The 13,627-nt window shown below is 37.4% G+C and overlaps 1 protein-coding gene across 1 annotated transcript in view; it reads left to right on the top strand.

Annotated features, from left to right (window-relative positions):
- The window catches only part of LOC124777414 (alsin), a 206,416-nt gene extending 193,052 nt beyond the window's left edge, over window positions 1-13,364 (top strand). The window contains exons 13-14 of the mRNA XM_047252811.1: window positions 11,972-12,154; window positions 12,292-13,364. Of these exons, the coding sequence (XP_047108767.1) occupies window positions 11,972-12,154; window positions 12,292-12,339 (231 nt within the window). The 3' untranslated portion in view covers window positions 12,340-13,364. The remainder of the gene's footprint in view (window positions 1-11,971; window positions 12,155-12,291) is intronic.
- Window positions 13,365-13,627: the final 263 nt, after the last annotated feature.

Here is a 13,627-nt window from a genome sequence, read left to right as displayed (position 1 = left end):
TGTGTGTGTGTGTGTGTGTGTGTGTGTGTGTGTGTGTGTGTGTGTATACTGCTGACAGAGGCCTTAATGGCCGAAAGCTATAATTGTGTGAATCTTTTTGTCGTTCCTACCATGACTCAACATCTTCTCTATATGGTGAGTAGTAACTTTCCTTTTCTGGTATTGAAACAATCAAATAAGAAATAAAAGCAATGTCTGAAACCTAATACTCATTTAAAACTCAAGGCTGTAGAAATAAAACATGGCTACAGGCTCCCCTCATCTCTGTGTCACCTGTCAGCTGTGTCCCCTTATGCTCATAACAAATGGGACGTTCTGAATCTGAAATCTGAATTACCTGCCCCTCTTTTCCAACTAACCCCAACCTTCCTCCTTTTCCCCCTTAGGGAGGAACAAACTGTTCCAAAAAATGAGTATGGTAGCCATTCTGTCTCCTTTTAATTTTATAGTCTTTTATTTATGTTTAATATTTACTTTAAGCAAGTAAGCAGCAGGTTTTTCAAAGTAATACCTTTTACAATGTTAACAAGTAGTATTTAGCAGTTTAATGGTAGTTGGTTATTAATGGAGTGCACAGAATTAGTTTCTAATGTATGCTTCTCATTGTTGGTGAATATCTTGACTTATTCACATCCCTGAAAGTACAACATCATGGTGGGATCTACAGAACGTGATGAATGAGTGAAACCTCCTGGCTCAGTTGAGAGCTAGAGGGCCAAAGAATATGAAATGGTATTGTTATATTATTCTCATTTTAATGGAATACAGCATAAACAATAATGTCTTTAGAAGGAAGAGCATATGTTCATCATGGACAAGGGTTTGAAAGGTAATTGGCCCTTTTTCTTTCAAAAAATCAATCCTACAATTACTTGTGTTGATTAGGGAAATGAAGAAAACATTAATTTTGATGCCTCGACAGTGATTTGAACCTCCCTACTCTCAAGTGCAAGTACGTTCTCTTAAACCACTGACCCATCATGCTCAGTTCTGATTTTCGTAATTGAGTTAATAGAAAGTTTTATAGATGTATTAAAAAATTGTAAATGATTAGCTGTTTAGCCCAGTCAACAAGGACCAAAAACTATCAGCTCTATCGGCTGGGGAAAATTTTGTGTAGTTGGAAATTTTTGTTCAGTGGTAGGGGAAAGTAGCATGATGAGCATAACTAAAAATCCTGACTGTTAGGGTGAGAGTTTGGTGATGGGAGGGATGGAGATGAAAGGAGGGGAGGGGAGGGGGTTGTAAACATCACTTTTTTTAGGTGTTTTTCATGAATATCTCTAAAACCATGGCATCTAGTGAAAATGTTTCCCAGAACAAATAATAATATTTCTTCTCTATGTCTAATAGTTACCATGTTGCAAGGTATGAGAAAATTGTAGACTGTTAACAATAGTGTTTTAATCAAATAAAATTGATGTTTATTGTTAAATCAAGTACGTAAGGAACAAATAGTAAATGAATGTACCATATGTAAGTGCAGTAGAGTCATATTAAGGGATAAATTGTGCTCTGGGGGTGCAACAGGGTAATGAAATGATTGTGTGGCATTGATGCTGGGAGTCCCCACCTGAGGAAGTTCAGCTGCCAAGTTGCAAGTCTTCTCAGTTGACACCACATTGCGTGACTTGCATGCCAATGATGATAATGAAGCGATGATGAGGACAACACAACACCCAGCCCTCGAGGGGAGAAAATCGCTGACCCAGCTGGGAATCGAATCTGGGCCCGCTGCATGGCAGTCGGATGTACTGACCAATAGCTAAGGAGGTGGACTGAAACACGTTGAAAAGGTGGGGGAGGAAAATAGAAGCATGACGGGAGGTAGGCTGCTGGATTGTGTTCATTCACTTCCCTTCTTAGTAGGGCTACAAAATGAAGTGCAAGCAGGCAGTTTCCCATTCTCTCTACCACACTATGTCACAAGCTACAGGGTGTTCATAAAGTTATACTGACCTTTCCACAGCTCACCATATAATCACAGGCAGCACAGTGTGCAGACATGCTTGGGGGTGTTTATTTTCCACAAAGTGCGTTAAAATTACATGAAATACATATACAAATTGCTAATAATACAAACACAAGGAAAGCATATGGACAGATTCTACATAAATCTACAATGCTACAGGGGAAATTGATTCTTATCATCCTGTAAAGTAGTTGTAGCATTCTTTCAAGGAAGGTGATTTTATCCTTCATGGGCACTGCTCGCTATTCAGTTTACAGACACACTATAGCTCCCCAGCATTTCGTGTCCAATTCTCTGATGAGAGTAGGCAAAATAATTTCACTGAGCTCATGTTTATACAGTGGAGGTATTTTCAGTGTATTAAGTGAGTACTTATCTGCAGTTGTTAAGTGAGGTTTTGTATCAAATGCATTTCTATAAACAATGGCTGAGAAGTGCTTAATTTAAGTGTGATGTTATCAGTGAGCTATATAATGTTGGTGGGAAAGGGATTGAATTGCTAAATGTGGCATCTTGCTGCTTTCTGTCATTAACAGCATATTGTAAACCCTTGTAATGGTGTTGAAGTCACTTGGTGGTGAACTATTGAATGACAAGAAAGGTACAGCACTTACCTCACCATTAATTGTGTTAGTAGAAACTGCATAAATCTCTTCTTTTCTGTAATTGTAGAGCGAGTTGCACTAAGTGGAGTCACTTACCACACATACACAGTATATCTTCCAAGATGGCTGTGAATCTGTTGATGGAAAGGGACTGGCCATGTTCAAGTCTAGAACAGTAACCTGTTGTAATGCATTGTTAACCTGAGTTGGAATATCAGAAGTTTTATATCACCTAGATGACCTAATTCTGTTTCAGAGGTAGCCTCTGAGTCGCTTCAGATCTTGGGATAGCTGAGGCTGGGGTGATGCGTTTGATACCTTGAAGGTGTGAAAAACATTCCAGTCACTGTTAGTGGAGACAGTGAAATCAACATTGTCGAATACATATTGACAGCGTGTTACGCTTGGAGCAGGCTCTTCGGTGTAGTAGACAGCTGACAGCTCCAGCTGTTCAGTTTTTTACATAATTGCTCACTTAACAACTGCAAATACATACTCACTTAATAAACTAAAAATAACTACACTATAAAAACACGAGCTCAGTGAAGTTACTTTGTCTACTCACATAAGAGAACTGGACACGAAATCCTGGGGAGATATAGTCTGTCTTCAAACTGCCAAGCAAGCATCATGTGAGGGAAGTTTTCTTTCCCAGAAGGATGATACAGCCACCATACAGGATGACTAAGAATCAATTTCCCTCTAGCATGGTAGAACAGTGTGCACAGAGTTACGTAGATTCTGTCCATATATGTTTCTTCCATTAGTGTTATTAGTATTTTACATCTGAAGTCCCTGTAGAGTTAACGCACTTTGCAGAAAATAAATGCCTACAGGCACATCTGCACACCTTGTTGCCAGTGATTTATAGGGCGAGATGCGGAAGGGTCAGTATAATGTAGTGAAACACACTGTAGTTGCTTTTTGTGAAGTAGTGCAATAAGGACAAGGGAATTGAGGGAAGTGCATGACCACAATCTGGCAACCTATCTTCCCTCACACTTCTAAAATACATTCCCGCCCTTCCATACTATTACACCCCATTAATTATCTCTTAATACGGTTCTACTGCACTTAGATGTGGTACATGCATTTAATATCTGTTCATAGCCCACTTCATTTAACAATAGACATCAATTTTAGACCATTAAAATACTGTTTTTAATAATCTACAATTTTTCCATCATCTGCAATGAGGAAACTATTAGTCCTAGTGGAAAAATGAATAGTACCTTTTTTTGCAGGAAATTGAATGTGGTTTCATTATGAGTGGGAAACATTTTCACTACAAGCTGTGATTTCAAGACAATAAAGAAATACATAAAGAAGTGACATCTAACCCAGCCACCCCTACCTCCACACACACACACACTCTCACATTCCACTAGTCAGGATCTTTAGTACGTTACTCATGATATCCCCCCTCCTCCTCCCCCAACACACACACACACACACACACACACACACACACACACACACACACACACACACACACACCTAAAAAAATGGAGACTACACATATGTTTCCTCCCAATTTTCCTTTGTTGACTGGATTAGGTGGGAAAAAAGTTACCATTTATTTTCCAAAATGTTGCTAGTTAACGTTTATGATACCAATACTCACGACACAGTACAATGTTTTTACTGCTGCTATCAGATATATCATGAAAATACCATTAGAATAGGAGGCATATGCTTACTCATTTCTTCCTTACCTCATCTGCAAGTGGAAGCTGTAAGAGTAGAACATGTAACAATATGAGTTCTCTACACTATCTGCTATACAATGACTTCTGCACCAGTTATACAGAAGTAGACACACACTAGCTGATCAGGCATATGCAGATACCCCTACATAATACAGAATTGATCACCACACCATCAAGAGAAGCAGACCTACCAGTATAAAGGGAGGCAGGGAGTATTGTGTTGTCAGTAGAGGAGCAGTAGCAACGTACAGTTTGGTCAGGAGAGCTTAGTGACTTCAAACTTGGATTAGTCATTGATGTTACTTGAGTTACAAATCCATCAGGGACATTTCAATTCTTCTAAAGCTGTCCGAGTTGATTCTTGATAATGTGATTGATAACTGGAAACACAAAGGAACAGCCACAGCTAAACCAAGATCAGGGAGACCTCATGTACTGACAGGCAGGCATTGCTGAGCATTGAGGAGGATGGTTGTGAAAAGCCGGACAAAATCAATGGAAGGGATCATTCATAATTCCCATGTGTTGCCAGCAGTCCAAGTAGTACAATGACTGTGTGTGGAGAGTTAAGAAGAAGGGGTGCAAACACCAAGCAACTTCTCATGAATCACACATTTCTGTAGTCATTGCTAAGCGATGCTTCGGATGATGTAAAAAGTTACATAACTGGACAGTGTATGATTGGAAATAAGTGATTTGGAGTGATGAATCATGCTGTAACCTGTGGTAGTCCAGTGCAAGGGTTCGGATTCGGCAAATGCCTGGAGAACATTACCCATCACCAGTGCAGTGGAGATGTTATTACTAGGGCCCGGATTTTAATGACAAGTCATATTTTTTTCTGAACTATAGGGTGAATTTTAGAACAATTTATACACAAATCTAGGCATTTTAGTGTCGAAAAATGTACTTTGATTGTGCATATAAAGACATATTTCAACAAATTTTAGTAATAGGTCATATTGCAGCTAACTTTTAATATAATAGGTCATATTTCCATCAACTTTTGCCAAAAATGCATATACTGTTTTTCTCGTATTTTACGGGACACACAAATAAGAAAATGAATATGTTGCTCACGAGACGATATTTAACGTGCTATTATGAAAGATAAACAGATAAATTAGTACACAGCCGTATTCCTCAGGACTGTAGCAGAAAATCGATGTACCACAACAGTCATTACGCGAACATAAAACATTGTTGCGCAGAGTCGACAATACGCTCTCAGAGCCAACAAAGGCGGCTTCTGCCGTAATAATCATCGCAGTCGCACAGGTGTTCCCAGTAACCAGTTTCAATACAGCCTTTGCCTTGTTCAACATGCCTAAAGCAAAGTGCTGCGACAGCGTGAAGTTGCGAGGGTATGTTCGACAATTTGGAGAGAAGTTCTTTAGTACTGATGGGAAAATATTATTTTGTAAACTGTGTGAAGTTAAAGTTAGTGCAGAAAAGCGCTTTAATGTGCAACAACACTGTAGTACCACTAAACACAGCAGCTGTGTGAAACGAAGTGCTTGGAATAACAGCAGGCAAATGCTGTTATTTGAACAGACATGTCAATCATCAATTGTGCAATCATTTTGCAAGGATTTGTGTGAGATGATGGTGTCCTACAACAACCCATTGGAAAAGCTGAAGAATCCACGCTTCAGACTGTTCTTGGAGAAGTACACAACACATCCAGTTCCAGATGAATCTACACTGAGAAAGAACTATTTATCCGTATGCTACAATGATGTGCTCAACAAAATATGAATTACTATTGCTGAGCAAAAGATCTGGCTGTCGATAGATGAAACTACGGATATTAGTGGGCAATATATTGCAAATGATGTTTTTGGTGTTCTAAAAGTTGATGGCACTGGAGATATGTTCCTACTAACGTGTGAAGCTCTCGGTGGAGTAAACATTTCGACGATTGCTATTTTGTTTGACAGCTCTCCGAAGCTACTGTGGCTGGATGGTGTGAAAAGAGACAACGTTTTGCTGCTTGTAACAGATAGTGCTTGATATATGGCTAAAGCAGCCAAAGGGCTTCAGATTCTCTACCCCAGTATGGTGTACGCCACTTGCCTCGCACATGCATTGTGCAGAGTTGCTGAAGAGGTGCGATCAAATTACCCTGACATGAACAAATTAATTTCCTGTGGCAAGAAAATCTATGTGAAGGCTCCGCTACGGGTGCAGAAATTCAAGGAACAAGCACCATCAATACCCCTCCCACCTAAACCTGTTCTTACACGATGAGGTTCTTGGCTTTATGCTGCTGAGTATTACTGCACCAACTACACCCAAATAAAGACAATCTTCTGTGAGCTTGATAGCGATGAATCAAGTGTTATCAAAATTGTGAAAGAAGTTTTTACAGATAATTGTCTCGAAACTTGGCATACATCAACGCCAATTTTTCAATGATATCAAAAGCCATCAAACAACTGGAAGCTGTTGGCACTCAGCTATGTGAGGCCCTGAGTATTGTGCAACATGTGCAGAGTGAGTTGGGTCGAGCTCGTGGTCATGTGGCTGACAAAGTGAAAACCAAACTGCAAAGTGTTCTCCAACGGAATCCTGGATATTCTAGACTGTGGAAAATTAGTGACAGTCTCTCAGGGAATGCCGCAACATTTGAAGATACTGAAACAAAGCTGAACTCCAGTGACCTGGCTGCCTTCAAATACGCTCCAGTGACGTCTTGTGAAGTGAAGTGGAGAGAGCTTTTCCAGGTACAAAATTATCCTCAGCGACAACCATAGATCTTTGACAATGGAAAACTTGAAAATGCACCTTGTGTTCCAGTGCAACTTTGCAGATACTGAAGATTGACATACGGTATTAAATAATGTGAAACACTTTAAATACTGTGTAGAAATAAAAACATTGTTTTACTGTTTCAATAGATGATCTTTTCACTGTACTTTGTGTTTAGAAAATAAAACATTCAGACATTCAAAAAATAGGTGCAAATTAGCCACAAACCCTACAGAAAGAAAGAATTGTACTTACAATACTTTGAAAAGTGAATTTTGTATTAATTTATGGTGAATAAAAAATTAAATAAACAAACAAGAATGCTTTAAATAAACTTCTATTAAGTCATATTTTATTTTTAAGGTCATATTTATGTAAGTTTTAAGTCATAAATGCTTGCATAGTTCACTGTTTTTTAGATACTTAAAATCCGGGCCCTAATTTTTACAGTATACCGATGTTTTTCACTGTTAGGATGTGGTCCCTTCATTATACTTCAGAAAGCACTAAATGCAGAAGGATATGAAACATTTTACAGCATTTGTTCTGTCTACAGTAGGAACAGTTCAGAGTCAGTGACTGACTGTATCAGCATGACAGTGCACCTTGTCATAAAGCAACTTCCACAAGACAGTGGTATGTGTTCAGTAACAGTCCTGAAATTGACTGGCTTCCACATGTCCCAACTTGAACACAATGGAATGCCTTTGGGAAAAGTTGAGACTGTCAACTTCTTTCCAGACCCCACTCTCCAACGTCTTTACCTTCTCTGGTTTTGGCTGTTGAGGAAGTAGGGTCTGCCATTCCACCGCAGACATTCAGATACCTAATTGAAAGTGTCCCAAGCAGATTTCCAACGTCATAAAGGTGAAGGGTGGACACACTCCATATTAATGTCCACTTAATACATGTCCGGATACCTTTGACCAGATAACTTATTTGTAGATATAATATCTTGCGTAGAAAAGTATGTTAATGTTTATACCCTAAATGTAATGCTGGTTGATGTATGCATTATTATTCTAATTCATGATATTGTACAAGGGTTGGAACTTTAATAGGTGCAACTATTTATCTACAGGTCGTACAAAATAGATACGTGTTTCAAAGTTTTACTAATTCAAAGTAGTCACCAGAATTGTGTATAACCCATTGCCAGCGATGTGAAAGTTTAGGATACTTTTAACATTGCAAGTTGTGTTGACAGTTCAAGCTGCGTGATTTATTGCCCGACGAAATTGTAGCAGTTCTGAAGTGAATGTCGTGAAGTGTTTCCTTCAGTTTAGAAATTGAGTTGAACTCATGAGGGCTTAAGTCAGGGGAGTGCAGTAGGTGATATAGCACTTAGCAGCCCTATCAGTCAAACAAATCAGTAACAGCTTGCACTGTACGTGCTTGAGCATTGTCCTGCAAAATGATGGTCAGGTCCTGCAGAAAGTGTCACCACTTCTGTCTCTAAGCTGGTCGTAGGTTGTGTTCCAAAAATGAATAGCATAGAGACAGAAGTGAAGACACTTTCTGCAGGACCTGACCATCATTTTGCAGGACAATGCTCAAGCATGTACAGTGCAAGCTGTTGCTGATTAGTTTGACTGATGGGGCTGCTAAGTGCTATACCACCTACTGCACTCCCCTGACTTAAGCCCTCATGAGTTCAACTCGATTTCTAAACTGAAGGAAACACTTCACGACATTCACTTCAGAACTGCTACAATTTCGTCGGGCAATAGATCATGCCGCTCGAACTGTCAACACAACTGGCAATGTTAAAAGTATCCTACGACTTCCACATCGCTGGCTACGGATTATACTCAATTCTGGTGACTACTTTGAAGGTCAGTAAAACTTTGAAACACGTATCTATTTTGTACGAGCTGTAACTAAATAGTTGCTGCTATTAAAGTTCCAACCCTTGTAGTACACCAATTGGCTACAATAATTTTTCTGTTTCTACAGGCTTGGAGACCATTGTATGATAATGACTAGTATCTCATAATACTTTATATGCAGGGTGTCCAAATCTATGCAGTTTAAAATGAAATACTAATCATCAATATGTAAATTAATGTTTTTGTGAACCTTCAATCTGTGAGAGGCTTCAGAGACTGTAGGAATAAATCCACTAGGTTTTATTTGTGAGTACACTTAAAGGGACAAGTTTGTAGTACTCCCATGGAAGTACATGGCCTAATGGCTCATCTTCATGCTGCTTTAGCAATGGTGGATGCAGGTGTGTTGCTTAGGGTCCAGCAAAGTATGATCAACTGAGTGGCAAAACTTTTGTGAATGCTTTGAACATGTTCTCTAAAGTGAATATTGCTTATCGGTGTATTTAATGGCTCTGTGAAGATGAGTCTCAACGTCAAACGTACAGAAAGGAGTTACTGTATGTAGCGTAATGTGCAATCTAGTGTAGCCTACCTATTGTGTTTTAGTACCTCACTGGATGCGCCAGTGTTACTGTATCCACGATTATTTTCTGTTGTCTTTATTTGTGTCATTGGCAAAACAAAATGGTCATTTATTTCTATATGGAGTTCATATTATGTCTTAACGTTTAAATAAAGGTAAAAGTAACAGGAAGAAATAAACAAGATATTGCACTGTGGAGGTGTGAATTGGATACATAGGATACAGTCTGATCCTTTAACTGGGGAAAAAATGTTTGGCACTAATGCAATTTGAACATCAGCGAGTCTGTGTATCTGTTACCCACAGCATTTTTTCGTCTCACTGAGCTAATGGGAGAGCTCAGGCACATTGCAGAGTTCATGCTACCTGTTCTTGGCCACACTGAAAGAAGTTAGTGTGCCAGAGTCTCGTTTTTTAAATTGCGTTTCTATTAAACCTTTTGGCAGGACTATGTTTTATGAGATACAATTTTGTCTTGAATTGGGATGAGGAATGACATGCTGACTGCCAAGTGTGCCCTTTTTTCTTCACCCTGTGTAGTCAAGCAAAAGTGGACCAAAAAAGTTATCACTGTCATTCAGAATTAATGTTGATGTGTTACAGCGATATCATCACACAATGGAATGGGATTCTTTGTGTTACCAAAAAAGCCTAAAGTTAACTGTGATAAGTGTGGTCTGCATCTACATAGGAAGTGTAGCTATAGAGTCTGCTTCTCGTCAAACAGTAAACCATGATGAATGAGTCAAAGATATTTGCTTAACTAGTAATGTATATGCTTTTTTAGTTAGTTCAATGATGATTGTAAGCAAAACTGCAGATATTACAAACTGGTACCTAAGTAGGAACTATGATCTACTAAAATCGCATTGCAAAGACCATAATTCTTCGTCGTATTAACAATTTTAAGAGCTCTATGTGCTTGAAGAATCTGTGCAGTTGAATTTTTGTACTGGCAAAGTAAGAAACTATTAAGTTTTATTATATTTATTTAGTTTTAGTAGTGGCAAAGGTCAGAGCAACAAAGGAAGTTGTCACTGCTGACACACAATATTATTAATATTGCTTGTTTAGGTAGTCAAATAAAATGGGCTAGTTTCAGCATTGTTATTTTATGTCATAGTTATCCTTGAATGGCTGCTTTCATAATCTCCTCCTCCTCGTCCTCCTTATTCTTCTTCTTCTTCTTCTTCTTCCATTTCTAGCAGTGGGAGTTGGCCTGTTCCGAAACCAAAGTAATTCTGTTTTTGTAATCTGATACATTCTTGTGTTCTCTCTTTTAATGAACATCAAGGTTTTAAATTATGAAAAGTTATATTAGTCTGGTCTCACAACACATACACGTTTTGTGCACTATAATTCAGATGAAAAAGAATTGTATATGTTTTAAATGGTTTATTTCTGTTGTGTCATGTATTGCCAGAAGGAAACAGTATTTGTGATATTCTATAACATTATTAAGTTTTGTCAGATTTCAGGTAACTGGAAAGAATAATGTTTTCTCTGTTAAATGTGTGTACAGCATTCAAGGCGTCATTTTTTGCATTAACTTCCTTGAATATAATTTAAGTTCAGTTGATACACTATTTATTTATGTGGCTCAGAGCAGGAGAGGCTATATAGTTACCTATTCGTGGATAGAAACCAGACTGCAAGGCACCTAATGCAAGTAGAGAGATTAGGTAACAAGAAAGCAGCACTGAGCACAGCATGTATGTAGCATATTTGGAGCAGCCGAGGTGTTTAAAAGACCTGACACACACACTAGCTCCGATTGAGTCAGTCTCAAGGAGAAGAATTTGTAGTCTCTTGAGTCTTCTATCGATAGCTATGATCAGCAAAAGATAGGCAAGTGTTAGAAGAAAAAAATACTCTTGGAATAAGTAGACATCCAGGACAGTACATCATGCAAGAGACAGCAGAAGAGGTTAGAAGGTTATTGAGTAGTGAAATGCTAGAATTTATTCTATATTTGTGGATTTTTGTATGACTATAAAAGAATTCTTTGTAATAAACTTTTAGCAATCCCCAAAGGAATTATGACTCCATTGGTAGAAGACTTACAGTGTCAAAATTTCTTAATAACACACATTACTCCCCACTCATTCACTTATCCAAGAAGATGCTGCTACAGTGTGTTCATTATTGCTGATAGCAGAGCACGACCCTGTGTGCCATTTGTCAGTGAAGTATGGCTAAAAGCAAATAAAAATTAATTTAAAATATAGAGATGTGTGTGCTCTATCACTTATCATGTTCATTTATCTGTGAAACTTTTCATTAAGCACAACTCACTAAAGAAATAGTAGGTGTGTGTGTGTGTGTGTGTGTGTGTGTGTGTGTGTGTGTGTGTGTGTTTTGAAGTGGCAGGCTTGTGTAAGATATTTAGGGGAGCAAAATGTAGTCTAAAAATACTTCAGGCAACAACATAGTGCAACTGCTTGTTTTTGTGTAGGTGATACGTGCACAAACTGAATTGTACCACATGGGTCTACAGTTGCATTATCTCTGTCCCATTTCAGGCTGTTCAGAAGGAACTGGGAACAACATATCTATGGACAATGGATGACTTGTTCCCTGTGTTCCATTTTGTTGTTGTCAGGGCAAGAATTCTTCAGCTTGGTTCAGAAATTCATTTTGTTGAAGATTTTATGGAACCATATTTACAAAATGGAGAACTGGGAATAATGTTCACAACATTAAAAGTAAGAGATCTGCATCCTGTTCTGTAATTTCACACCTTCTGTCTACTTTTATAGTAGTCCTACATATATGAAATATTATTAACAGTAATGGATGGTAATTCTTGGGATTCTATACATTTCATCTTTACATTTTTCAGGCTTGTTATTATCAGATTCTACAAGAAAAAATCAGTGTGAGCATGTAAGAGGACACCTTTCCCCAGCATGCTGAAATACTCTACCAAAGGAAGTATGTTAAACATGTATATTTCATTTGTGCATCTAAATACTGTATTTTAATCATTTAAAGCACTCCTTTTTATATAAAAAATGTACTGTTGATATACTGTGATTTTTTTAACAAAATCTGTAAGAAACTTTTATACTACTGTGACTGAATGTATTTTTGATATGTGTTATGAATAAAATTGTTTGTTTTTGGTGCTCTTTAGGCTGTGGAATTAATTTTATTTATATGTATAAAGTAATTATTTTGAAAGACATGAATATGTATTGTACCTGAACTTAGGAAAATGAGCACTAGATACATATCTGTTTAGCTTAGTATTACTTATTTAGACAATCAGATAAAATGGCCTAGTTGTAGCATTGTTATTTTATGTTGTAGTTAGCCTTGAATGACTATTTTCATAATCTGACACATTTTGTGTTCTCTCTTTTAATGAACATCAAGGTTTTAAATTATGAAAAGTTATATCAGTCTGTTCTTACAACACAAGCACATTTTTTGTGCACTGTAATTCAAATGAAAAAAATTATATATGTTTTAAAGGTTTATTTTTATTGTGCCATGTATTGTTGCAAGGAAACAGTATTTTTAATATTTTATAATATTGTTAAGTTTTATCAGATTTCATGTAACTGTAAAGAATAATGTACCTGTTCTCCATTTTAAATGCATGTAGCAACGTGTGAGGTGGCCTTTTTCCCCCATGAAAAGATGTACATACCTTAAATTATGAACAACTGTAACATTTTTTTTCCCCCTGTTATGAAGTTAATGATTTCCTGACATGTTAAAAAGTTGATTGAAGCATCAAATTTCTTGTACATAATTTAAGTTTAAATGATACACTATTTATTGTGGCAAGACTTAATTTGTTTTTCTCATTTCCATTAACGTAGTAACTCTATCCACATTTCCTAATATTTCAGTTCGGCATAGCAAATAAGAATAATAAAAAAGGGCAGTTTTCTTTAACAGTTAAGTTTGTTAGTGCAGTATCATATTTTTGCATGAATAAAAAATTGTTTTGTTAGTGACACAGCACTATTTAAAATCTCATTTGTTTCTGTGACATTCTTGAAAAATCCTCGCATGCTATATATTCTGAATTTAAACACCGTTAAATCTGTTTCTTACACTCTTGTACAAGAGTTTTGCTGTTAGGTTAATTTTGCTTGTCTTCAGTGTGTTCTCTTTCTACTGGATATTTTTACAGATGATATGCTCATTTCTCTATTTTAATTTGT

Source organism: Schistocerca piceifrons, chromosome 2, assembly GCF_021461385.2.
Source record: "Schistocerca piceifrons isolate TAMUIC-IGC-003096 chromosome 2, iqSchPice1.1, whole genome shotgun sequence".
Classification (NCBI taxonomy): Eukaryota; Metazoa; Arthropoda; class Insecta; order Orthoptera; family Acrididae; genus Schistocerca; species Schistocerca piceifrons.
The sequence above is the reverse complement of the archived record's forward strand: the minus strand, read 5'-3'. Positions and strand labels throughout refer to the sequence as shown.